This window comes from Chelonia mydas, chromosome 1, assembly GCF_015237465.2.
Source record: "Chelonia mydas isolate rCheMyd1 chromosome 1, rCheMyd1.pri.v2, whole genome shotgun sequence".
Taxonomy (NCBI): domain Eukaryota; kingdom Metazoa; phylum Chordata; order Testudines; family Cheloniidae; genus Chelonia; species Chelonia mydas.
In genome coordinates, this window is record NC_057849.1 from 310111930 (window position 1) to 310137960 (window position 26031).

The following is a 26031-nucleotide window of genomic DNA, read 5'->3' on the forward strand; positions in this document are numbered from 1 at the left end:
CATTGGCTCTTTTAGCCAGGTGTCCACTCCCTTCCTTTTACCTATGCATAGCAGTGAGACTTTTTATCCCTTTACAGGTAGTGCAATTAGAGAACAGCTACTAAGAGGGATTTTATAGCTACTGGCTGGCTGGATGTCCATAAAAGGAAGCTAACCCCCCTTCATTTATCACAAAAGGAGATAAAGCAATGACAATATATTTAATAAAGCAAGAAAAAGTATATCATATTCTACAAGACATAACATTTAAAATGGCATAATAAAATAAGACAGACAACATAGGAAACATAGCATACATAAGTCAAATGGCAGTTACAATATGATGATTAAGGCGCATAGAGATCTCTCATACACATGCATAGAGCCCCAATACAATGGTATATTGCAACCCATCATAAAGTAACAAACAGAGCTTCTATGCATGTATACAACAAAACATTATAATACATTAAAGAATCATTGTTTACAGTAACATTCTGTGAGTGGTGGCCAGATGGTCACAGAATGGGTGGGGCAGATCTCACTCAGGCAGGCATCTGGTTTTTATTTACAGGTACACCCAGTCATTTTTTAAAAAAATTTTGATGGAAAAATTAGAGACTTACACACTGTCACTCAAAATCCCTCTGATTCATCTCAAGGGGTCCTTCTGTTCTGTCAATTTGGAGATATCTGCTCTGGGGATGGCTGCTGCTGCTGCCTCACAAAGCTCCCCTTGCCGCCTGCCCGGAACCTGCTGGTGCTGCTGTGCTGCCTTAGAAGCTACTTGGAAGCTTCAGTTGCCTGTGGGTAGCTGCTTCTGGAAGCCTCTGCTTTTTCTTCAGCTTTATTCCCTTCAGCTCTGCAGCTCAGGTACCCTACATGCCCACACACTTAAGCCTGCTGGCTGTCAGTCTTATATACTGGTTGCTTTCTCAAATCCAGCTCATTAGCATAATCTTTCCTGCCCAATTAGATCCACTCAGCCAATCAGCTTCCAGTTATCATCATAGACGCTCATCCCCCCCTTGCTGCATAGATCTTCCCCTGGAGGTCAATATTAGCATAGATCCTCCCCTTGAGGTCTTGGGAGACATGCCGGGTCATTCCCCATTGAACTCTATCTAAACCTATGTCCTCCACAGAGAATACTTGCAACCACTATTTTGGTTTTCTGACTCTAAACTATCATTAATTCCTACTTATCTAAAGCCTTAATCCTAAAACTAACTACTGTTTTATGCAACCAAAGCGTTAAGATACTGTCACCACCACCGTCATGCCAAATCTGGAGAGATACGATTTTATGATGATTAAGCCGCTTTTTCAGTTTTTGTCTGCAAGTCTCTATCCAAGGTGCTGCAAGGCTTTTCAGAGCAGCTAAAAGCAAAATCTTTTGTTATAACCCCAGTTTCCTGTCTGCTACTGGTCAATTCAGCCTAAGATCACCATTTTGATTTTTTAAATAAAATAATTATGGCCGCCACTTTGGATTTCTAGCTAAACCTGCTATAAACTATCACTATTTAATATTTGTAAAATTAGCTACATCTAGATTTTATGCATGTCTAAACATTGATACTGTCACGATTTTTGTTATGCTAATTGGAGCAGGTAAAATTCACTAAGTTTTTCTCCTGCTCTGCCTGCTTCCAGCTGTGTGGGACAGTGCTGTCTCTGGTACTGATTTCTTTACATAGGAGTTAGAACAGCTTAGAAAACTTACTGGATGTGATACAAGAGGCTGTTATCCTGCCTTGCTGAGGGGGTTATGCCCCTGCCCCCATACTCTGCTGCTGAAGAGATTAGACTCCGTCTGGTCCCACTGGAGAAAGTCAAGGAACCACCACACACTTCCTGGTGAACTTTCTGCTTCCTAGGGCAAGGCTGTCTTACCCTATTAATAGATTTACTATCACCAATCTACTGTATGGCAGACACCTGTCATCAGCCCAGCCACGTGGAAGAGGGCTGACAAAACAGTATTATGTCCCGGCCAAGGGGATGGAATTTTTTTCCTCCCATCCCTGGTAGTAGATTTTTTTTTTCCCCATCCTTTTTTCCTACCAGCTCCTTTGTAGTGGAAGCAGTAAAAACAAGGAGCCATCAACAAGCTTATTCCAAACAGACTCTCTCAGATAAAGAGCTCAAGTGGCTGGAGCTTCTGGGCCAAAAGAGCTACTCCTCTGCTGCTCTGCAGTTTAGGGTCACGAACTATTAAGCCTCGATAATAAAATGTACATGTTTAATCTAATAAAGCATATTTCATTGACTACCTGCTAGAAGACCAAAAAGTCATTTTAAGCTCTTATTTGAGAAGGCCAGATGATCATGAAGGCTCCCTAGATTAGATAGCAATCGCTATCATTTGGTGAGCCTCTTGGCTATAAAACCTCCAGCATTCCCAGGGAGGTTCAGAACACAGTGGAGAACCTTTCTTTTGAAGCTCTTCAGTAGCGACACCAACCGCTCACTTCACTCTCAAGAATTCCAGGATGACACTGAAACTCTTGGGATCTATAGGCCTGCAACAAAGAGACGATTTAGCAAACTGCAGCCTGCTCAACAACCATGAGCCTTTCAATACCAGACCTATAGAAGTCCTGTAGACCCCTCCAGAAAGAGGTCCAGACCTCACAAGAAGGGGCTCTCACCCTTTATGTTTACCTCCCAGGCTGCACCATCCTTCAAACAGCCATTTTGACAGCTTGGTCTTGGGTCACAATCTACCCCCTTCTTTGGAGATCATGCTGCTCAATTTATCCTTTGGGGACTCTCTCCCCCATTATCTACCTGATTGGGACTTCATCACATCAGACAGAGGGATGCTAAAGGTGGTTTCAATGGGACATTGTATCCAATTCCAATCCATTCCCCCCACCCTTCCTCTTGCCTTCTCATGAGGGTCCCCTAAGCAGGAGGTTCGACCTCTCCTGCTTATGCAGGTGATAGAGCCAGTTCCCCCTGAATTTGTCAGAAAGGGGTTTTTATTCCAGGTACTTCCTGCTTCCCACAAGGGCAGGGGGATGGAGGTAATCTATAGACCTGAAGTCTCTGAATACTTTTATTTGTTGGCAATATTTTTATAACTAATTTTGCAAAATTGCAATTTAGCAGCAATAACTCCATCCTTAGATCCTGGGGACTGGTTCGTTGTTTTCAAATCTCCAGAATGCATACATTTACGTAGGTATTCACCCATTTCAAAGACACTCATCATTAGCACAGATCATTATCAGTATCATATCATCTCCTTTGGCCTTTCATCTTGCCCAAGTGTCTTTACAAAGGTCCTCTCTGTCACCACAGCTCAGCTGCATCACTGGGGAATAGCTGTCTTTCCTCATCTGGATGATTGGCAACTCCAGGGTCGCTACTTCCTTGACATCCAGTCAGCAATCAGCAATGGCCTTTGTCTAAACCTCGAAAAAATTTACTCTCACGCTGGTACAGTGCATAGACTTCACTGGAGCCACTCTGGACTCAACTGCTAGGATCTACCTACCTGTAGAAAGGTTTGTCATGATGGCCAGTCTTATCTCTACCCTACAACAGATCCCACAATCCATAGCAAGGGCCTGCCTACAGCCCTTAGGCCATATGTTGGCCTCTGCGTTTGTGACCCCTCCTCCCCTTCCTCCCATGCAAGACTACAACTTAAATACCTTCAGGACCGGCTCAGGACTGTTTACACCCCAACAGACATAGTCTATCCAAACAAGTGACCATATCTCAGAGTTCTCTGCTCCCTCAACTGGTGCAAGGATTTTTTCAAAGTTTGTGTGGAAGTTGCATTTTTTTGCATCCACCCCCCCAAAGGTTCATTACCATGGATATTTCCCTGCTGTGTTAGGATGCCCATTTCCAAGGCTCTGTAGGCCAGGGCAAATGGATTCCTCAAGAAGCTTCTGTCCACATCAACATTCTCAAACTCAGGGTGTTGCCCTGAAAAATGGATTTTTGGCATCCCAAGCCTACTGCCTCTTTATCTGTCTTTCCTGAGGTATCAGTTTCTGGAGTTGTTACAGAAAACGCTAAAGGACATGGATATAACCTTCCAATAAAGTAATTGACATAGGCAGTACACATTTCCAAAATAAAGTATTTTATTAATGTAGCTAATAATCCCTAATACAATATGATCTAAAAATCTCAAAGAAGGCACAAAACCCCTTACACCAGCAGTTCTCAAACTGTGGGTCATGACCCCCTTTGAGTGGGGTCGCCAGGATTGGCTTAGGCTTGCTGGGGCCCGGGATGGAAACGCTGGCCAGCAGGACTCAGGTTGCAGGCCCCCTGCCTGGGGCTGAAGCCCTTGAGCTTCAGCTTTGGCTCCCCCTCCCCGGAGCAGTGGGGCTCAGGCTTTGGCTCCCCCATCCAGGGCAATGGGGCTTGGGCGGGCTCAGGCTTCGGTGCCCCCTGCTGGGGTCATGGAATAACTTTTGGTGTCAGAAGGGGTCGCAGTGCAATGAATTTTGAGAACCCCTGCCTTACACTAATTCCTTATTACACGTTTAAAAGAGCATTTAAATTATGACAGCATATCGTGTAAATGATTCCAAGCAAAGCACTTTGCTACAAATCGCCAGTTTGTAACAAATCATGGACAGCAGTTCTTGAATTTGTTCTAAAATTTACACAGATAAAGTCTCAATTAGTAACAGTATTTTATGCATTCTTAGTAAAAAACCCCACTCCCACTATATTCTAAGTTATAGTTAAAACTAACAGGCTTACTTTATAAATCCTTTAGTATCCTTCTTTGATCGCTGATGCTTGCTGCTGAAGTGGTTTTTCCCAACAGTGTTTTACCAGGAAGGTGACCTTCATGGAAAAGAGGGACCGAGAGCATGAAGCCAGTGGGTCAAAGGGTGATTTAGTCAACGCTGAGAGAACAAGGTTGAAGTCCCACTGGGGACAATAGGTTGTGTGGGTGGGAAAGTCCTGAGACGCTTCCAAAATCTGGTAGTCAACGGGTGTGTAAATATGGAGTGCCCTTCTACACAGGTGTGGGGGATGGAAGACACTGATAACCAACTGCTATAGAATTGAGGGCAAGTCCAAACGTCTTCAGGGACAGAAAGTCTAAAAGAAGGGGAATGTCCACTTCCTTAGGGGCGAAGCCCCTATCTGCTGGGACCAGAGGGCAAAGCGTTTCTACTTGGGCTGATAAAAACGCCTCATGGACTCTTTCCTGTGGCTTAAAAGGATGTCTTGTAATGCCAACAAACATTCCTGTTCTAGAGAAGATGCCTATCCAAATACCAAGCTCTAATGTGAAATGTCTGTGGATCAGGATGTCTGATCCTGCTGTTGTGTTGCATGAGCAGTTCCAAGAAGAGGGTAAGGGAATTGGGGGACGGGCCGACGTGGAGAAGTGTGGGAAATCAAAATGGCGGGACCGGAACAGGGCTATCAGGATAGACCTGGCCCTCTCCCACCTGATCTTGTGGAGGATTCATGGAATAAGAGGGAGAGTGGGGAAAATGTGTAGTTGATCTGGTCCGACCAGCAGAAGATGAGGACATTGCCTTGAGAGTTGATACCAACACCTTCCTGGAGCAGTATGTGCTCTATTTGTTGTTGATGTGAGAAACGAAGAAGTTTCTGGTGGGAGTCCCCCATTGGCAGAAGATGTCATTCACTATGGAGTTGTGCAGCTCCCATTTGTGATCAACGATGAATCTTCTAATTAGAGTCTGCAATCATGTTTTGAGTCTCTGGAAGATTACTTCCTGGTCAGCAGCCTAACTGAATAGAACGTCGTGCCCTGATAGGTCCAAGGGATGTGCTCTATTGCTCCCCTTTGTAGCAAGAAGTCCATTTCTAGGGTGAGGATACCGTCATTAGTGTGGTCCCTGAAAAAGGATCGGGGCAGGGAACATGGATGAGGTAGCATAGTGAACTCAACTGTATAGTCATAGTGGATGACATCCAGGACCTATGTGTCCACTGTTATTGCACTCCAAGCTGGTAAAAAGGACTGGTAGACGACTCTCGAAGGGAGAGGGTTGGTTGAATGGTGGTAAGCACGGTGATGGTTGACGACTCGCTTGTGGCACTCAAATGTCATTTTTGAGAGGTTTGAACATGAGATGAGGAACATTGTGAAGGTGGGCCCCGAGGATGGGATCATTGCATCTTCTGGCACTTATGAGGAGGTTTGTATGACCTCTGGTGGAAGAACTGGGGAGTCCTGAACCAGTGTTTAGGCGGTGGGCAGTAGAATTTCCTTTTGGGTGCAGGTGTATAGCTACCCAGTGATTGTAATGTGGATCTGGAATCCTTGAAGGAATAAAGGGAATCATCGGTCTTCTGATTAAACAGATGTGACTCATCAAAAGAAAGGTCCCCAATGGTTTTCTGCACTTTCTGGGGAACCTGGATGAGTGCAGCCATCAATCTCTCCTCATGACAATACCAGTGACCATTGAGTGAGACAAGGTATCTGCTGCATCTGTAGCCAACTGTAGCGCCATTCTAGCCACCAGCTTGCCCTGCTCCAGGATAGACTAGAAACATGCTTGGTCTTGCTGAGGCAGCTTGTTGGCAAAGTCCTCCAATTTACTGTAGTTAAGAAATTCATATTTGGCCAGCAAGGCTTGGTAGTTTGAAATCTGAAATTGGAGGCTTGCTGAAGAGAAAACCTTGCATCCCAGAAGATCCAAGAGTTTGCCCTCATCTTTCGAGGTGGAGCATGTATTTTGCTGTCTGGATCGTTCTGTTGCTGCTTGCACCACAGGGGAATTGGGTGAGGGGTGAGAGAAAAGAACTCTGACCCTTTAGCTGGAATGTAGTGTCTCTTCTCTGCCCCCTTGAGGGTAGGCATGCAAGTAGCTGGGGTATGTCAAACTGTTTGAGCTGGTTGGAGAATGGCATAGTTAATGGGTAGAACAAACCCGTTTGGTACTGAGGAATGAAGGATGTCCAGGAGCTGATGCTGCTTGTCCTGTACTTCCTCCAGTGGAATATACTGTTTGCCTGCCACCCTTCACAGGAGTTCCTGAAACTGGAAAAAGTCATCTGGAGGTAAGGGGGAGGCTGAAGGACTGCAGCATCTGGAGAGGATAATGAGAAACACTCCTGTTCCGCTAGTACCATCAGAACTGGACTGAGTGGTTCATCCTCCATAGCTTGTTTGGAACATCTGCCTGAGGGTGCCCTAAATAGAGATAGGAGCTAAGCTTCCTTCGTGGAACGAGTGGGTTCCAAGGGTGGGTACTGGGGCCAGGACCCCCAATAGGGCCAGCAAGACTGATCCGGCAGATGGTGCGGACCGCCACATGGAGAGGGCAACCAGCAGCTTCCATGCTGCTGAAGGGGAGGGTATTGCCACACCACTGGTGGACCTTTCATGTAATTATACTAACAGCAGTGAACAGGTGGCTCTTGTGCCCTGTCGGAATCAGCCGACTATAAGAACTCAGAACCTGGATCCAGTGGTGGTACTGTCGAAACCGATGGAAGAAACAGTTCTGGGCAAATTGTCAAAACCCAAGATGTTTAGAAACAGTCCCAGGCTCAAGATGTTCCTCTTTCCCCAGTTCTTGTTTATACTGCAACAGATACATTTCAACAGGTACATTGTCATGGCAATACCCCCAATGCTATTTCCTTATCTGGTATTTCTCCATCTTTCTCATATTTTTCACAAACAGCTCTTGATGGCTTAAAACCTCAAATTCTCGTTTCGGTTATCAACATGCAACTCAGGGCAAACACACTTCATCCACACTAGGCCTACAACATATTACATGGATATATGTATCCCAACACCTTGTGTCAACATTACCCATTCTATACTGGAGCGGAGCACTGTCCCCGAACCGGCGGATCCCTCATCTTAAGGGAGGCTGACTCTGCAGGTGTGCACGGCTTGGTACCAGCAGATCTGTTGGTCTGTGCAATTTTTTGTCATGTTTGTGTGCCTTGGAATGCCATCACTTCTCTGTGACTGGAACTCATGGAAGGCACATCATCTTTTGGCTTGGAGGAAGATTTACTGCCAGGCTTACGTGCATGCTTCCTTACCTCTCAACTAGGCTCCAGCACGGGGTCTGTACATGCAGTACCACTGGAGCTGGAATTAAGCTCTGCAGCCAGAGAAACACTCCTGAGTTTCTCAGGCCAATGTATGGGGTGGGGTGTTCCTTGGCCTGGTTTTGACTTCAGACTCATGGCAACCTCCATGAGGTGCTTCTAGAGGTGATGAGCCTGGTCTTCCTGGGTACGGCTTGGGAAGGACTTGCAGATATTGCACCTGGATGAAATGTGGGCTTCTTCCAAGCAGCAGAGGTAGCATCGGTGCGTGTCACTGACTGAGAATGAACGTGGACGGGAGGCACAGATCTTGAAACCTGGCGTCTTTGTCATAATCTGTGTGTGGGTGCTGGGGAGTGGGTGGGAGGGGGAAGAATGGGAAAACAGATTCCCCCAAAGTCCAAATCCTACTAAAACTGCTACTAAAAACTAAACTATGAAGAAACAGCAAAAACAGTAGACTAAAACTAACTATATATAGAATTTCTAAACTTCTTTTCTTTAAAAGTGCATCAAAGGGGAGAGGACACTAACAGCTCCAACAGACCATGCAGCAGTGAGAAGGAACTGGAGGCGCAGTGACTCTCAAAAAGACTTGGTGATATGGTGTATAATCCACGGAACATGATCTCCCAGTGTGATGCTGTGGCCAAAAAGGGCTAATAATGTGATTGCAGGATATATAAATAGAATAGAGTTGGAGTAGGGAGGTTATATTACCTGTATTTGGCCCTGGTGCAACTGCTACTGGAATTGTGTCCAGTTCTGGTGACCACTTTTCAATAAGGATTTTGAAAATTTGGAGAGGATTCAGTGAGACTTACAGTGAGACTCCAGAAGCTAAATCTATTTAACTTATCAAAGGGGGAGACCTGCTCGAAGTCTGCAAGTACCTACATGGGACAATAGACATTTGGTAACAGATGGCTCTTTAAACTAGCTGACAAAGGTATGACAAGATCCACTGGTGACTGCAAGTTCAAGCTAGACACATTCAGACTAGAACTAAAGGTGCACGTTTTTAACGGTTAGGATAATTAATCACCGGAACATCCCCACCAGGGGTTGTGGTGGATTCCCCGCCACTACAGATTTTAAAATCAAGACTGGATATTTTTCTAGAAAATGTGCTCTAGTTCAATCACAGCTATAAGACTTGAAGCCAGAATTATTACAGGGAAATCCTATGGCCTGTGTTATGTAAATCAGACTAAATGATCACAAAGGTCTATTTATGAAACCTTAAAAATCAAAAACAGTGTCTACATGCTATGCTCTGTTTTAGCCAAGAGTTATTGGGCTGGATGCAGGAATTAATGGGTGAAATTCTCTGGCCTATCGGACTGAAAGATAGTTGTCCCTTGTGGCTTTAATCTTATATGAATTTCAGATTTTCCCCTAATGTATTATATTGAAAAGCATGACATAGGTCACTGCCTTGTAAAGGGCCATCAGATTGCATGAACCACTGATCAGATCTATTATCTATTATAGCAAGACTGCCAGCTGTTTGCTTACTGAAGTGGGAAACAAAAATAAAACAACCCACAAATTTTGGTAGTTTAAAAAAATTAAAAGAAAACAGTGAGGTGACTATAAGCCTTGTACTGCTTGTTATGGGAATACCTTTAATCAAAATCTTTGTTTAAGGTATATGGGCAGTCAGAAACCCAATAAATGAAACTGTAGGCAGTCCAGGCTGGATCATATTGTTGCTTACAGTATTTCTTAATCCTCAAAGGAGCTGCACCACTAAGTTTTCATAAAAATCACTAGATAGCTACAGTTGAGGTTATTTTTGTACACCAGGCTTTATTATTTAAACATTAGTCAGTAAATTTCTAAACACTCTTTATCTCACTTATACAGGAAAATAAGCCATATATATGTTCTCATATTTTGCCTGTAAAAAAAAATACTTAATGCAGGTCATTCTCATAGGGATGGATTTTCTGAACATTGTTTTTCCAAAACAAAAAATTAAAGGTTTCTTGGCGTAACTGCTGCAGTGTTTTTCCACCTTTATTCTATAGTGTCTAACTTTTATCTCTGAGTAACCCTTGTAATCTTTAGCTGACATCTTCCAAACTACATTCTAATTTCCTAGCCCCAAATCATTAAGCTGATCCTTTCTGTGAAAGTGCACTAGAAGCCATCTAGGTTATCTGCTTGCATGGGATTATTGGCTGTATTAAAAAAAAAAAAAAAAAGTTAGAGGTTGCCTAAAATGTAATGTTTTACGTCACCACTTCCTTTCTCTCGTTAATATGAGAACCTGGAAAAGCCCAAGTGCAGCACGAAGCTATGAGTTTCATAAATATAGTACCTCTATTATAGGTTTTTGTGATAGGTCAGCCCAAAGAGGCTAAGTCACCTTCAGAAGCTACAGATTTGTTACAACAGGTGAGAGCAAGGAAAAAAGCCTTTTGGAAACCAATAGCTTTCTTCAGAGAAAAATGCCAGAGACTAAAGAGAGGGGAAGAAGAAGAAGAAACAGAAATCCTTGAAACATTGTAAAAACTATTCTTTTGATATAAAGCTTTCTCAGAAGCCTGGATTGAAATACTTGCCTGGGTCTGAACCGATACTACATGAACTCAGAGGATTGCAGGGCACTGAATAAAAGACATTACAAAATTGTAGACTATTACAGATACAAAATTAAACGTCAGATGGGAGAAATTCAACATTAGTTCCTGGTTCTTTTTAGCTTCTGTTTTGAGAAGCCAAAAGGATAATGGTACATTACAGTATGCATAAACTTTAGGTATTTATACTCGTTTGGTACAAGACTGAAGTTGGTATAGCAACTTTACCTTGACGCACAGGATTTTGAACTTAAAGTTGTTTGTAGTTAAATAAAAAAAATCCGCTTAAAGTTTAGGAATACAAACTATTTAGAAAACAATGCTGAAACTAGAGGTTCTGAGTTTCTGTTTTGGATCAAATGCTTTTCACACATTCACTTTCAGATGGAAAAGTCTTCGGGTCACGCCCTGAGCACTGGAAGCTAGTCGTATCTATGGATTAAAGTTAAAAAGTAAAAGGGAAAAATAATTATAAATGGTGAAGTAGATCCAACCACCCTCCTGTGAATAAGAAGGTGCTGGTTTAGATAAAAAATTAATTCCTGTGTAGTAAATCTAGTATCTTGCTTAAAAGGGGCTCAGTCAGCTTAAATCACATTCTTTAAAAACTGTTCTCCCTTAGTTAAGTTGCCATCATCTTAGAAACCTTAGAAATAGATTTTGAAATCAGATTTTTAAGTTATTGGTATGTATGCTCAACAAGCAGTCAGCCAATTTATTTTGATACACAAAGCTCTGTTTGGCTGCTTAGCTTTTAAGCACTCATTGGAATATAATGGCCTTGGTTCACTTATAATTTTTTGATGTACCTTTTCCTATTTGTAGGACTCCAAAGGCCATACTTAATGACTTGGAGGAAACTTAAAAAAAATAAAATAAAATAAAAAAATCTAGTTCCCCAAATACATGTGCACAATTTTGATAAGTTATAATATAGTCTATATAACTTAGAATTTGGTAATTAACATATCTGGGAAAAGAAACGCTTATATCTCAGTAACCACACCTTCTGAATATGGAAACAGATGTTCCTGTATTTATCATACCCTTATTAGAGTCTGTATCTGTTTAGAAACACACACAATAAGTTGCCCCCACACTTAAGCATACTGAAGAGGCAGGCACTCACTATTGCAGAGATTTCAATTCAGAAGGCAAATCGCAACCTACATAAACTCCATTTGCTAGGCTGTATTCCAAAAGAGCGCTGAAACAGGGATCCTACCAAAAAAAAGTTATGTTTAAATACAGTAGTGCAGTTAGAATTCATTTGTGTATTTCAGAGAGTATTAACAGGTGATGCAAGCGTACAGGAGACCTAAATTTATTTGAATAAAATTATTTGTCAAAAAATAGAACCTGCAGACTGGTTAACAGAAGGTAATTAAATAATGTTGCTGTATTTAGCTGGAATTTACATTTTCTACAGATAGATTTGTATGTGCTCCTAAAAGTATTAGAAGTTTCTGAAACACTGCATTCTGGAAAGGCACACTAACCTTATTTTTTTGATTCACTATAAATGATGAACCTAATACACACAGGAAGGTAGTGATTCTAAATACACAGAATTCTTATTAGCTGTAGTCCTCCTCATTTCCTTACCTGGAAATGGAAGTGTTTTGGTCCATCCTCTCATCTTGGTCAACATGGATTTACAAATCACTATTTTGTGGGTAACAATCATGTTGTTTAGGTGTTAGAGTAGCAGCCGTGTTAGTCTGTATTCACAAAAAGAAAAGGAGTACTTGTGGCGCCTTAGAGACTAACCAATTTATTTGAGCATAAGCCTGGTTAGTCTCTAAGGTGCCACTAGTACTCCTTTTCTTTTTGCGAATACAGACTAACACGGCTGCTACTCTGAAATCTGTCATTATGCAAGGCACTGCATTTAGCCGTATGGAGTGGAAATCTATCAACTTCATGAAAAAACTCATACAGATACAGACAGACATCATCTTACCTTCCAAATGCAAACAGATGGACATCATACGAAAAGGAATGCATCCGATGAAGTGAGCGAAAGCTTATGCTCAAATAAATTGTTAGTCTCTAAGGTGCCACAAGTATTCCTTTTCTTCATGTTGTTTAGGTTGATTTGGATGCATTGTTAATAGCTTGTTAGATTCCCTTTAGGCTTAGTATTCCCAAAATAATCCAAGGACTCTTAGGGCTTGTCTATACAGTGCCTAAATCCACACCAGCTGGGGTGAGAATTGTAATACGCACCAGCTTGTGTCATGCACTAACTGACCTGTGTAAACTCTGCTGGTGTGCACTAAAAGTTCTATGCATGTTAATGCAGTTCTGTTCAAAAATGGGACTGGTGTGAACTAAGACACACTATAGATAAGCTCTAAGAGCACTCGGATTCTTTTGGGAAGATTAAGCAAAAAGAGAATCTCTCTAACAAGATTAACAATGCATCCAAATTAACCTAAACATCATGATTGTTACCTACAAATATATTGATTTCTAAATTATAAATTCATATTGACCAAGATGAGAGGAGGGACTAAAACACTTTCATTTCCAGGTAAAGCTGTGGATGGTAACTTAAAGAATGATGCTTCACACTGATTTTCTCCATCTAAACATACCTAGAGTTTCCCTATATGGTAGGGAAGATTGTCAACAGGATGGCTTAGACTAAGGAAAATTCTGACTGTCCTACTTCTACGTATTTGCTTACTCTTAAGTCCTTTAGAGATGCAGAAGACATGGACAAAAAGAGCTAAATATTCTAAAGACATGTAAGTGATATCTAAAAGTATTTTGACATTGTGGATGACAATGCTCATTGTATTTCTTAGGACATGGAAGTCAATAGCTGTAGTACTAACATATAAAGAGTCCCAGCGCAACTGAAACCACAAGCTGAAAAGTCAAAAATATTGCATATAAATTCCTTTCTCTAACTGGCCCTTTAGTCACAGATAGGAACACAAATTTAAATAAAGAGGATGGCTGTGCACTGAAAAAACTAAATACAGGAAACTACAAACAGTATGCCAAGGTTCCATCTTGGTGGCATCTCTGGTGTCTAGGTGAAATTTACTCAGTTTACAAGTAAAAACTCCTTCCTCCCCCAACCAGGGCCGGCTCTGGGCACCAGCAAAACAAGCAGGTGCTTGGGGCGGCACATTTCTAGGGGTGGCATTCTGGCGCCAGCCATGCCGCCCCTAGAAATGTGCCCCCGCTGAGCGTACCACCGCCACTCTGCTTCTCCCACCTCCCTCCCAGGCTTGCCGCGCTGCGCCCCCCCCCCCCCTCCGCCTGCTCCCCTGAACGCGCTGCCTCTCCCTCGCCTGAGAGGGAGAAGCGGAGTGACGGCGTTTTCCGGGGAGCAGGCGGAGTGGAGGTGAGCTAGGGCCAGGGGTTGTATGGGGAGGGGGGGGGGGGGGAAGAGCCGCAGGAAGTAATGCGGGGGGGAATGCGGCACGCCCGGGGGAGGAGGCGGGGCCGGGGATTTGGGGAAGGGACGGAGTTGGGGCGGAGCCAGGGGGGCATGAAAAAAAAAAGCGGGGGCGGCCAAAAATTTTTTTTGCTTGGGGTATAGCAAAAATCCTAGAGCCGGCCCTGACCCCAACTGCCCATCCTCCAAACTCCCTCTGGGATCTGAAAGTCAGGCCAGACTCTTTCACACTTGTGCATCACCACCATCAGTAGGAGATTATACATGCCAAATTCTGACTTTATTTTACAATTGTGCAACCCTACTGAAAGCAACATCCAATGGAACTTCTGCACGTGAGAGCAGAATTTGGCTCCACACTCAAAACAATAAATATGCTAAAAGAGAATCCAGCTCGCAAACCTAGCACTGCAGAATAATGCAGCTAACATGAGTAAAAAAATTACTACTTGACTTTTAGTGACATTTCACTAAAGTCAAGAGATAAGGTGCCAGCTATGCATAGGGACAGGTATGTGTTAGGTTAGAAGGTGCCATTTTAATCACTTTTCAAACCAGAACTACACTAAAAGAAAGCAGTGCTCAACACTGTTTTGAAAAAGTTTCATATAAAGGAGAACAAAGAGTCATTGTTCTTCACACCAAGTAAATAAAAACTCAAAAAAACACAGTTCATAACCCCAAAATACCATACAAATACTGCACACACACTTCTGTTTTTTTTTTTGAACAGCGAAAAAACAAAAATACCACCTTACTTTTACAAGAACATGAGGATTTCCCACCATAATAAGCAAAGCCTTTGGTCTGGTAATTGCCACATTAAATCGTTTTGCATTAGAGAGGAATCCCAAGTAGTATCTATCATCATCAAATGAACCCTCACTCGATCGTACCTAAAATGAATAGACAAACAAAGCAACAGTCAATAAGTGAGATGGAAACTCACCAAAATATACTGCAGTCAAAAATTGTTTTCTTTCCTACTGTAGTTAGGATGGATCAGAGAAAACATATAATAAGTACAACTTCACCCCGTCAACTATGTTGCCACTCTAGATATCCCCTACACAAGGCAAGTTCTCCAGATGAGACTGCTCAAGGAGAATGGTGTGTAAAGTGGCCCCAGTGAAGCAGCAATCAGGGGTGCCAATCCTAATTCAGAAAGAGAAATTAGTAGTACATATCTTAATGAAGAACGCCATCTTAGAACATTATTTAATTTTATTGGTGAAGGTAGGTAATGCTCCGGAGAAGTTCTAATTGATCGACCCACAGACTAAGCTACTGTATTTGTACATGGAATAGTATTGCATGCTTCCTTACAATGCCCAGACATGCTTCAAACCTAACATGGAGGGACCACCTTCTTCAGACAACTGGTACTCTGGGACCACAACTTATCACACTTCATGTTGTTTCCTTGTTCTCTCCCAGTATGTTATATCCACCTATTGTCTCCTATTTAGATTAGGAACACTTCAGGGCAGAGACTTTCTTCACCTGTGTGTGTGCACACGCATGCACCCAAGCTCAATGAGACCTTACGGTTAGGTTCCTAGCATGGAACTCAAGAGCTGGGTTCAAATACCTGCTCTACCAGACTTTCTGTGGGCAAGTCACTCATCTCTGTACCTCAGTATCCTCACAGGTGTGTTGTGAGGATAAATATATTAAAGACTGTGAGGCACTCATAGTATGGTAATGGAGCTAAGATCGAGATAAAGTACTATCACAATACAAGTAATATGGCCTGGAAGCATTATATTTTTATCGGTAAATGTTGATAAACGTCGATTTCACCATACAGAAACCAGTGAAAACGTATTTCCATCAATAATTGACAGTCACAGCTTGGTAAAGAAAGAAAAAATGATGCTTGAGAAATCAGAGTTTGATTTAAGGCTATATACTTTGCATATTTTGACATACGATACTGAAATTTGTGTTTTAATGGTTACGAGGCTTTAACTTTCTGAATTGCAAAAATCTACTGTCATTAAATAATTATCGTCTGACCCCCCTCATAATTTTCTGCAACTCTGAAATTTTAAATTGATAAAAATTTAAAAAATGCTTAAAAATAAACAGATTATTCATCAAAACTATAAAAAAAATCAAATTCTGCCAAGCCTACAAATTTACAAGGTGATAAGATAGTTCAGTCTCCATGCATGTTTGGTGTTGGTCCTTTTGGATAGACTACCAGCAAAGGTATCAATTGAGGCAGTGACTCTGGTCATGTGCACCTCTCATTAGGAAGTGGGCTGAATGTTAACTTTCATATAAATCAAATAGCTGTAGACAGGTTCATTATCACAGTGATTAAAGTTTTCTCCTCTATAGTTACTATCTTAAATTTACACAATTTTCAATTCCCCAATTTATGTTTAAATGTACTCGAAGTTTGAAGTAAAAAAGTCATACCCTTGTGTAAAATAAACGAGACAATTGTTACAATATAAACGTAAATATTTACCAACTACTACAAAATGATATCTGATATACTGCAGTATTTGCCTGTACTTAGAAAATGAAGTAGTATCTTAGGTGCTGTGATACATAAGTGTTAGATAAAAATACGTTGCCTTTTAAAATGGTGATTACTGTTGTATAAAAAACATTGCACTTTTACATACTGTCGATATGATGATCACCAAGTACTCCTGCCCTTGAAACTCCTCTACAGAACCAACTTTAATATCCATCAAATCAACATTTCGCAGAAGAAACCTAATTTTTTCTACCTATAAAACAAAAATATTTGAAGGAATTTGTTTTTAGATTAAATAACTAGTATCTTTCATACAAAGTGTATCAAAAATAGAACCTAATGTAAAAATTTTTATACCTCTCAAAGTGTTTGCATCTGGATTGAGAGCAAATGTTCTAACTGGGAATGATTAACAAGAGCTTTTAGATTAAGTACAAAGTTCACATGGGAAAGGGTCATACCTGTTGCCAAACTAAGGGTATGTCTACACTACGAAATTAGGTCGAATTTATAGAAGTCGTTTTTTTAGAAATCATTTTTATATATTCGAGTGTGTGTGTCCCCACAGAAAATGCTCTAAGTGCATTAACTCGGCGGAGTGCTTCCACAGTACCGAGGCAAGCATCAACTTCCGGAGTGTTGCAAAGTAGGTAGCTATCCCACTGTTCCCGCAGTCTCTGGAAATGAGATTCAAAAGTTCATGGTTCTTTTCCTGTCTACCTGGCCAGTGCATCTGAGTTGAGAGTGCTGTCCAGAGCAGTCACAATGGAGCACTCTGGGATAGCTCCCGGAGGCCAATACCATCGAATTGTGTCCACAGTACCCCAAATTCGACCCGGCAAGGCCGATTTAAGCGCTAATCCACTTGTCAGGGGTGGAGTAAGGAAATCGATTTTAAGAGCCCTTTAAGTCGAAAAAAAGGGCTTCATAGTGTGGACGGGTGCAGGTTTACATCGATTTAACGCTGCTAAATTCGACCTAAAGTCCTAATGTAGACCAGGGCTAACAGGTAAAGTACCCAATAACACAGTTTAGGTACGATTAGTTGTCTATGGACAAAATTAATCTCAACATTTTAACCTGCAACTGATATTTTTTCAGTTTCAAATTAGTTCACACTTCTTGGCTTTTTCCTCACATTAATACAGTTTCTAAGAAATTTTGTAATGTTGAAATTCTTATGGTGTATTTAGCTACTATCCAGTCTCTCCACAATTTTCTCAACTGCTTCTGTAAGTAGCAGAAGACCAACTGTGATAGATCTGGGGACATTAATGTGGGGGAGAGAAGCAGAATGTGTCCTTTTTCATTACTGCTAGCTTCTTCTCTGATAGTTTAATAGCATATTAAATATGATTGACAGTACAATACATAATGCGGCTAGGAAAGTAGTCCAAAGTTAGCAATAGTTTCTTGCAATAAACAGCACTAGCAGTGAATCAAAAATATGAGTTTAAATACAGAAACTTATCATTTATAAGCATCAGAATCAGACCTGTTTACGATATGGTGTAATCACTCCAATATCAGTCACCGACACCGCATTGTTAACATGTTTTGCAAGAAGGCAACAATAACGCATTACTTGAACTGCTTCTGTAGGATTAAACCAAGAGGGGTTGTGTCCTTCACGTGTTTCAGTGCCCTGCATCAGGAGAGAAGAAAATAAAGATCAGACATTGAGAGTTGTTGCAAATTTAGTGATAAATACCTGCTGATTATCTTCTTAATACTTAGGAGTTGGTTTGGAAAGAAGTCAAATTATACAGTGATGTCGGCTAATTTGATTAAATGTATCTACCTAGTCTAGAATTAGACTGAGAAAAAACAAACAGGTCCTTCTCCAATTACTGCACTTCCAAGCATATGAAATTTATGTTACTAAAGAAGAAGAGTCTCCCACCTATCAAATCTCCCTTAATTCCCCACCCCCATTTTAGTAAGAATATATTACATACCTTTATGCCATGAAAAATTAGTGGAAACCCCTTCCTCGGTAATTTTTCCCAACCCAACAAAGAAGTTACTACTGAAGTGTCTGCACAAACTTCCAGCTCTTTATGATAAAACAGTTTAGATGGCAACGCAAGCAATGTAGAATGTGATCTGTAATTCTTCAAAAGTTTTGTAACCTGCAAGGAAGAAAACTCAAAATCCATGAAATGAAATTGCACACATACCACATCCTGCAATTCTTGCCTCCTTCTCCCAGCACAGAGAAGATTATTGTCTGCTCTTTTCTCTAACCTCTTCACCTGCCCCAGTGACCCCATCCCATCACCTGATCTCCTCCACACTTACTCTCATCCCCTCACTCTTTTCCTTAATCCCTCACATCTAACTCTTTTCCCCGACAATACAACCATACTTAAGTCTCTCCCATCTTAAAAAAACCAAACCAAACAAAAAACCTCTTAACCCCATTTGCCTCTCCAACTACCCATCTCCCTTTTGTCTCTAAGTTCACTGAATGTGCTATCTACAGTCACTGTCTGGAGTTCCTCTACTTCAGCTGTATCCTAGACCCTGTTCCAGTCCAGCTTATGCCTCTTGCACACCACTGAAACCACTCCTCCTAAAATTTCTAATGGCCTCTTCATAGCTAAAGCTCAGAACCAATACTACATCTTCATGCCCTTTGGTCCATCAGCCCCATTTGACATTATCTACCACACTCCTCTTCCTGAAATATTGTCTTCCCTTGTCTTCCGTGACTGTCTTCTCTTGGTCCTCCTCCTACCTCTGATTGTTCCTTCAGCATGTTCAAGAATCCTCCTTCTCCCTCCAACTTTCTCTGTAGGTTCCACAAGGCTCTGTCCTTGGTCCCCTTTTCTTCTTCTACAACTTATCTGAGTAATCTCATCCACAGACACAAATTCAGCTACCATCTCTAAGAAGACAACTCACCGATTTGTGTATCTACTCCAGACCGGTCTTCTTCTATCCATATTAAAACATCAACCTCTCTCTGTGACATCTCCTTGTGGATGTGTAGCTGCCAGCCCAAGTTGAATATGGCTAAAAACAGCTTCTAATAATCCATCCCAAGCCCTCGCCACTACCTCCTCTCTCAATTACTGTAGACAACTTCACCATCCTCTCACTCACACCAATAACCTGTGTATGATTTTTTTTACTCTGCCCTTTCTCTAGGTCCTCACAGGTCGTATCTATATCTTACCTAAGATAAGGACTTGCCTATTCATCTACACAGCCAAAACTCTTGTCCAAACTCTCATCACCTTAAATCTTGATTACTGCATTAAGGTTCTTTTCCATTAAGAATGCTGCTGCTAAGATCATTTTCCTAGACCATCGCTTTCTTTTGCACCCCTCCACTGGCTTCCCCTTCTCTACTGTATCAAAAATAAGTTTCTTGTCTTCACTTTCAAGGACCTTCACAGTCAAACCCCATCCTACCTATCATCTCTTATTCCCGATCAAGCTGATGCTCCTCCCCTATTGGTCCATGATGCCAGCTTCCACCACTCACTTGTTAAATTTTCAAACAACGACCTTCATGCTTTCTCATGTTCTATCCCTCGGGCTTGGGGGGCTCCTCTCCGGTAAATATCTGCACAAACTACCCCATCATCAACCTTTAAATCCCTCCTCAAAATGCTCCTTTGCTGCGATGCCTATAGAAAACTTGACTATGGTTAGGCTGCTGATGTGCAGAGATCACTGCCTATCACACCAACTCCTTGTACTCCCCTATCTATCTATCTGTTGTCTCATCTTATTCTTAGATTATAAGCTTATGAGGGCAGGGATCGGTTTGGTTTGTACTCCACTTTGATAAATGGGGTCCTGGTCTATGACTAAGGCTCCTAGGCACTACAGTAACAAACAACACTATTTCATCTCCATAGCACAGCAACAATTCTTGACTGCTCTAGCGCAGGCTCTACAAACTCATGGATCTCTCGTGCTTAAAGAAGAATATAGCTGATTTTTTTGTAGTAAAAGTTCTATGACGAGATTTATTGTAGCTTTTTAAAAAAATAATAAAAACTGGTTTCATTAAATATATCCTTCTTCCCAAATGGTAAAATGTAACTCCCAATAGACTCCATAATATTTAGACTCAGCCAAAATAGACCTTAATGAAAGGGAACCAGTTATGGGACTTTTAACCTTGCTATTGAAGCGTGAAAAGGGGACAAGCTCATTTTACGTGCATACAATTATACAGCCAAAAGCCTAGAAAAAATGGTAAACACAGTCTTCTTGCCCTTCCCTCTCGTCTCTGTGGCCATTATCATCTGCTGTGACCCTGTCTGATCTCAGGATAAGTAAGGGTGGGCTAGTTCAACCTCTTGGATGGGATAACTGCTGCAGGAAGTGGTACTGGTGATTTATTAAATATTTTTCTTTCAATGAATCAGTACAACCAATGCTTCAGAATGACTTTAGTGGACACTGTGCTACTTTGGGCAAAAATGTACCACAGGCTCAGATCACGTGTGTTACTTAAATATTCTTTGCCCTTTTTGAGAAGAAAGCTTGCACGTCTGAGTGAATTCCAATTCCAGTAATCATAATCAGTTTAAGTTCTCCTGCTGTTTCCATTGAACACACTATTAGAGTTTCTTTTTGTTTCAGCTCTGTGGTGAATGAAGTAATTTTACAGCTTTGTTATACAGTAGACAATATTTACATTCACTTCTTTCCAGCAATTCTATAAAAGCTTATTTTCTGCTGCTGCAATATTATCTTTCCACCTTTTATGTGGAAAGATTCACAGGTTTATACCTTCTATGTTAAACGGTGGCCTAAAACTGGGAGGTGGGGCAATAGTGCCTGTGCGGCTTCTTTATGGATAGATGAATGTCTGAACATTTTTCCTATGTTTGTTTACATTAATATTAAATACGCGGGAGGATTTCCGAGTTGCTTTTTCTACTAAAAAAGCAAGTCCTGTTTACCTTTGGAGTTTTATGGAGGACTGAGGAACTACTGGAGTTATGAAATCACAAGAGACTGAACGCCTGTCTACATGAATACTTAGTTTGCAGCAAGATAGGATGTAGATCTGCCCTGCAGTAGCCTAATGCACAGTAAGTGTCCATGTGGACCCTGCTGCCATGCACTAACAGTTTGCTAGTGCAGGGGTTCTCAACCCTCTTTCATTGAGCCCCCCTCAACATGCTATAAAAACTCCAGGGCCCAGGGAGGCTTGGAGCTTCAGCCGCAGGGTGGTGGTGGTGTGGTGCGTGTGTTTTTCTGGGATTCTGGCCTGTGGGGCACAGGGCTCCAGCTGCTGGACAGTGCACTTGGGCATAGGCATAGTTTGATTTCTATTTTAGGGAGCAGGGCCAGATGGGGCTCGGGCCAGCTCCACACAGCAGGGCCCAGGAAGGGAGCACCACCCTCCACTTCCGACTCACCTCAGCAAGCCACCCAGCCTGTCTGTGTTGGGGGGGGGGGAGGGAAACAGGGAGGGGGGGAAGAAACTAAAAATCATAACTCAAAGGGCATGCTCAGCTCAAAAAGTCTGAAAAGCACTCGCGGCGCAGGGAGACAGGTAGCTAGGAGCTGTATGCAGGCACGGGGATAGCAAGGGGCTGTGTGCTGGGAGGGCTCCCCAGGTCCCCCCCGTGGTTGCTGCTCCCAAAGGGCTCTGCTGGCCCTGGAGCCAGGTACCCCCATCCAGGCTGCTCTTACTGGCTGCGTGGGTAGTCAAAGGGGGATGGGAGCTGAGGAGCAGCTGTAGACCCGGACACCAGGAGGAGGAGAAGCACCATGGCTGCCCGCTCCATGGCACTAGTCAGAGGAGCAGCAATCCTATACTGCCCAGCTCTGGCTTCCCATTTTTGACCTGGGCAGGGGGGTGAGGCCTCGGGGGGGGGGGGGGAGAAAGAGGAGGTGGAGGGAGCGTTTGGAGCTTCCCCTGGGACTGCCCCACTCTGGTTAAGGCACTACATTTGGGGGGGGGGGGCGGGGAGAGAGACTCTCCTACTCTGCCCATCGGCTCGGGGTTTGTGCTCCACAGGGTGCCGGGGCTCAGGGCTCACAGATCCTCTGAAACCAACTTGTGGCCCCCAAGGGGGCCATGGACACCTGGTTGAGAACCACGTCCCTAGTGCACTTTAATCTACTCCCAGGAGTAGATCAAAGTGCACTAGCGGAAAAAATGGTTACTTACCTGTTCTGTAACTGTTGTTCTTTGAGATGCAGTTGTACACATGTATTCCACTCAATTATATGCGCAACCAGGACACTGGAGCCAGAGAGTTTTCTGCAGCAGAACCCATCGAGGCAGTGCTCATACCCTGCACATCCTCAGACCCTCTCCCCCAAGACTATGTAAGAATAGCACCACTCAGACCACCTTCAGATCCTTTGTATCTGAACCTGGAGAAACAGGACTCGGATGCAGAGTGGACAGAGGTTGGGTCGTGGAAGACGTGTGCAACCACATCTTGAAAACAGTTATAATAAAGGTAAGTAACAGTTTTGTCTTCGAGTGGTTGCACATGTGTACTCCACTCAGGTGAGTGACAAGCAGTACCATTAGGAGGCAGGAATCAGAGTCTATTTAAATAGCGACTATAACACTGCTTTTCCAAAGTTTGTATCAGATCTTGCAACTGTAGTGATGGTGTAATGATGACTGAAGGTATGCACAGAGGACCAAGTAGCTGCCCTACAAACATCCAGTATGGGTATGCCCTTTAGAAAAGCTAGAGATAGCCTGAGATCTCATTAATGACAGTCTTTGTGAGGGAGGGGTATTCACTATCTCATAAGCTGTCATGATACAGGAAGTAATCTGTCAGGAAAATGTCTGTGCTGAAACTGCTTGCTGTCTTACTCTGTCAGCACACAAAACAAAGAGCTGAGGAGACGGCCTGAAAGGCTCAGTCCTCTCCAGATAGAAGGCTAATACTGGCTTTACATATAAAGTATGCAGATGAGCCTCATCCCTATTTGAGAGCAGCTTCAAGAAAAAACACAGGTAAATATATTAAAAATTTTGGATGTGCTCTCAAAGCTACTTGGATCTTTGATAAACAGCATATATAGAGGTCCTGCTATGAGACCCTGATGCTCACCCACTCTTCTGGCTGACATAATAGGAATGAGGCAGGATGTCTTCTGATATCAAAAGGAAAAAGAACAGGTGGCCATAGGCTCAAATGGAGGCCCATTAAAGAAGCTATAGTCTAGGGGCCCAAATGGAAAATCCTGCCTAAATCTGAAATTTGTAGCATCCATCTGCAGAAATGGTTAACATATTTTATGAAGGGATTAATCCCCTGGAGTTATTTGCTTGTGTGCGTGTTGTATTATGTAGTGGTAATTGAGAATTATGGGTGCTTTTGTAAATCATCTCAAATTGCCTTCACGCATTTCTTGAAAAAGTCCAAGTAATGACTCTTCTTTAATGCGTGTGTAATTATACATTGATTTCATCCCATAGTGATTTCATTATACCAAATTTACTTTAAATATGTTCTCTACTTGTTGTTTTGTCTATATGTGTAATTTATGATTAGCTTACACAATGTAATGTGATTATTTCATCTGCTATTCCAACAGTAACATCTATTGGGTACTGTCCAGTGCTGCCAGCATCAGCTATTGAATGGGATACAGTTTTCACTGTAATGAAGAATGTCAACAAGATATGTAGGACACTTGGCCAAGATGACGGTGTTTTGACATTTGATAAGGCTATATATTGTAAGGCTAAAGTGATTCAGTGGAGGTGCCCAGAGGAATTTCAGAAAAAACAATCTTGAGAATGGGTGGTTTCTACATAGCACAGACATTTCTGGCTATAACTGGAAAGAAGTATGAAGAGTGCTCTGGAAGACATCGTCATAGAATTTCAGTTGCATGGTAGCAACACAGCAAGCAGTCTACTTAAAGGCAGTCATACAACTGTGGAATGTAGGCCCACAAGCTTACAATGGAGGCTCTGTCCAGATTGTGGTGGCAGGCATTTTGTAAATGGATACAAGACAATGAGATTGACTGTGATGTAGACCTTACCAACAGCAAGCTCCAAGAATGTCAAATTCCGGTATCGAAAATGGTGCAACAAGTCTCACAGCAGACACTTGCCCAGCTCAGTGATGCCCTCAAGAATGTACTGGATGTAGTACACAGATTCTGCAATTTTGGAACAGCAACTTCCCAAACCTTTGCATTCTGAGATGATTACATCAAAATGGTTAACATCTCAATGTGTTTCATTAGAGCAGAAAGTGAAAACAACTGGCACATACATCTTGCAGTGCTTTTAGAGATACTACTACTTTTCGCTTTTGACTGTACCAGCTATGCCCGCTGGGTATCTGTGTACATCAGTGATATGAAGTTTCTGCCAGATTATGCCGCCCAAAGTTCATGATCAATCTGTGCAAGGAACTCATGCAGTGGCTCAGTCTACAAATAAATTCAGCAAAGTCTGGATAGACATGGTACTTGAACAAACAGTAAACTGTGATAATAAAGAAAAAAGGGGATATAGTGGGTTTCACTTTGAAACCAGGATCCTAGATGGTTCATCACTGCTCATGAGTGCTTAGCTATCACAACTTCCACAAAGATAACATGTGTTATATAGTAAACTCAGATGTGTCACAAGGAAAACACAAGGAGGCTGCACCACGTTGCATGCAATGTGATGAAGGAGATGTAAATAAGGGAGTTTGCACCATCACTGAATCCATGACAAACCCATTTGATTTGAATGTGAATTGAGAACATTCACCAACATTGCAAGTGGCATTGTTTGTACCCACAAAGGTTGCTACCAAGCTTGTTACTACAAATGATATAGGAAATCAAAGGAATGAAACAGTTTGTGGAAGAGATTAAATTCAAATACCACTGGTTTCTTTGAACCACTGCCTAAGCTCAACATCAAAACATTTGCATCTCTAAGCAGGAAGTTCAACCTGAAAGTTAGTAGTGATAAGACAGTGACTATCAATGCAGACAGTTGTTTAGCTGTCTTGTAGTTACTACACAAACAAGAGATACATGAGCATTCCACAGTTCAATATGTTCTAGCACATTTGGATAGTACCCTGAACAAAACTGCAAAGAGTAAGCTATTGCCTGAATTAGAAAGAGTGAGAGTCTGTATCAACTGCCAGCATTCAACATGCCCACAACTTGGATAGCAGATGGCAAGGTTGTTATTCAAATGGTCAGGCCAGGAGGTGCAACTAGCTTTGCAGAACTTGCTGACTTGGGTTTCAGAATAGTACACCAGCCTCTACAGAGTTATGAGAGCTGCAAAAGAACATATATTGTCTTTACTTATATCATGTCAAAGATTCAACTGAAAGTTTCTGGGCATGCACAGAGGCATCATCACAAAGCAATGAAGTCAAAATCCATGGTCCCAATGGAGAAAATTCATTGGAAACCCCAAGAATAAAGCACATCTGGTAAAATTTTTCTCAGAATCATGATGTGATATGGCAGAAACTGTACTTAGTTTAGATCAGAAAATGAGTATTGCTGGTATATTAAAGGATGGCCTCATTGCTCAC

The 26031-nt window shown here is 42.1% G+C and overlaps 1 protein-coding gene across 7 annotated transcripts in view; it reads right to left on the reverse strand.

Moving 5' to 3' along the window:
- Positions 1-9811: 9811 nt before the first annotated feature.
- Positions 9812-26031, reverse strand: part of MOV10L1 (Mov10 like RISC complex RNA helicase 1) — an 84761-nt gene continuing 68541 nt past the window's right edge. For 5 of the 7 annotated variants that reach the window (XM_037889043.2, XM_043550747.1, XM_043550755.1 and 2 more), the window contains 6 exons: positions 18475-18648; positions 18012-18161; positions 16662-16769; positions 14781-14918; positions 11737-11828; positions 9812-11039 (listed from right to left, as the gene is read on the reverse strand). In XM_037889043.2, the coding sequence (XP_037744971.2) occupies position 11039; positions 11737-11828; positions 14781-14918; positions 16662-16769; positions 18012-18161; positions 18475-18648 (663 nt within the window). In that variant the 3' untranslated portion in view covers positions 9812-11038. The remainder of the gene's footprint in view (positions 11040-11736; positions 11829-14780; positions 14919-16661; positions 16770-18011; positions 18162-18474; positions 18649-26031) is intronic. The other 2 variants (XM_043550753.1, XM_043550740.1) reach the window with 1 other exon arrangement.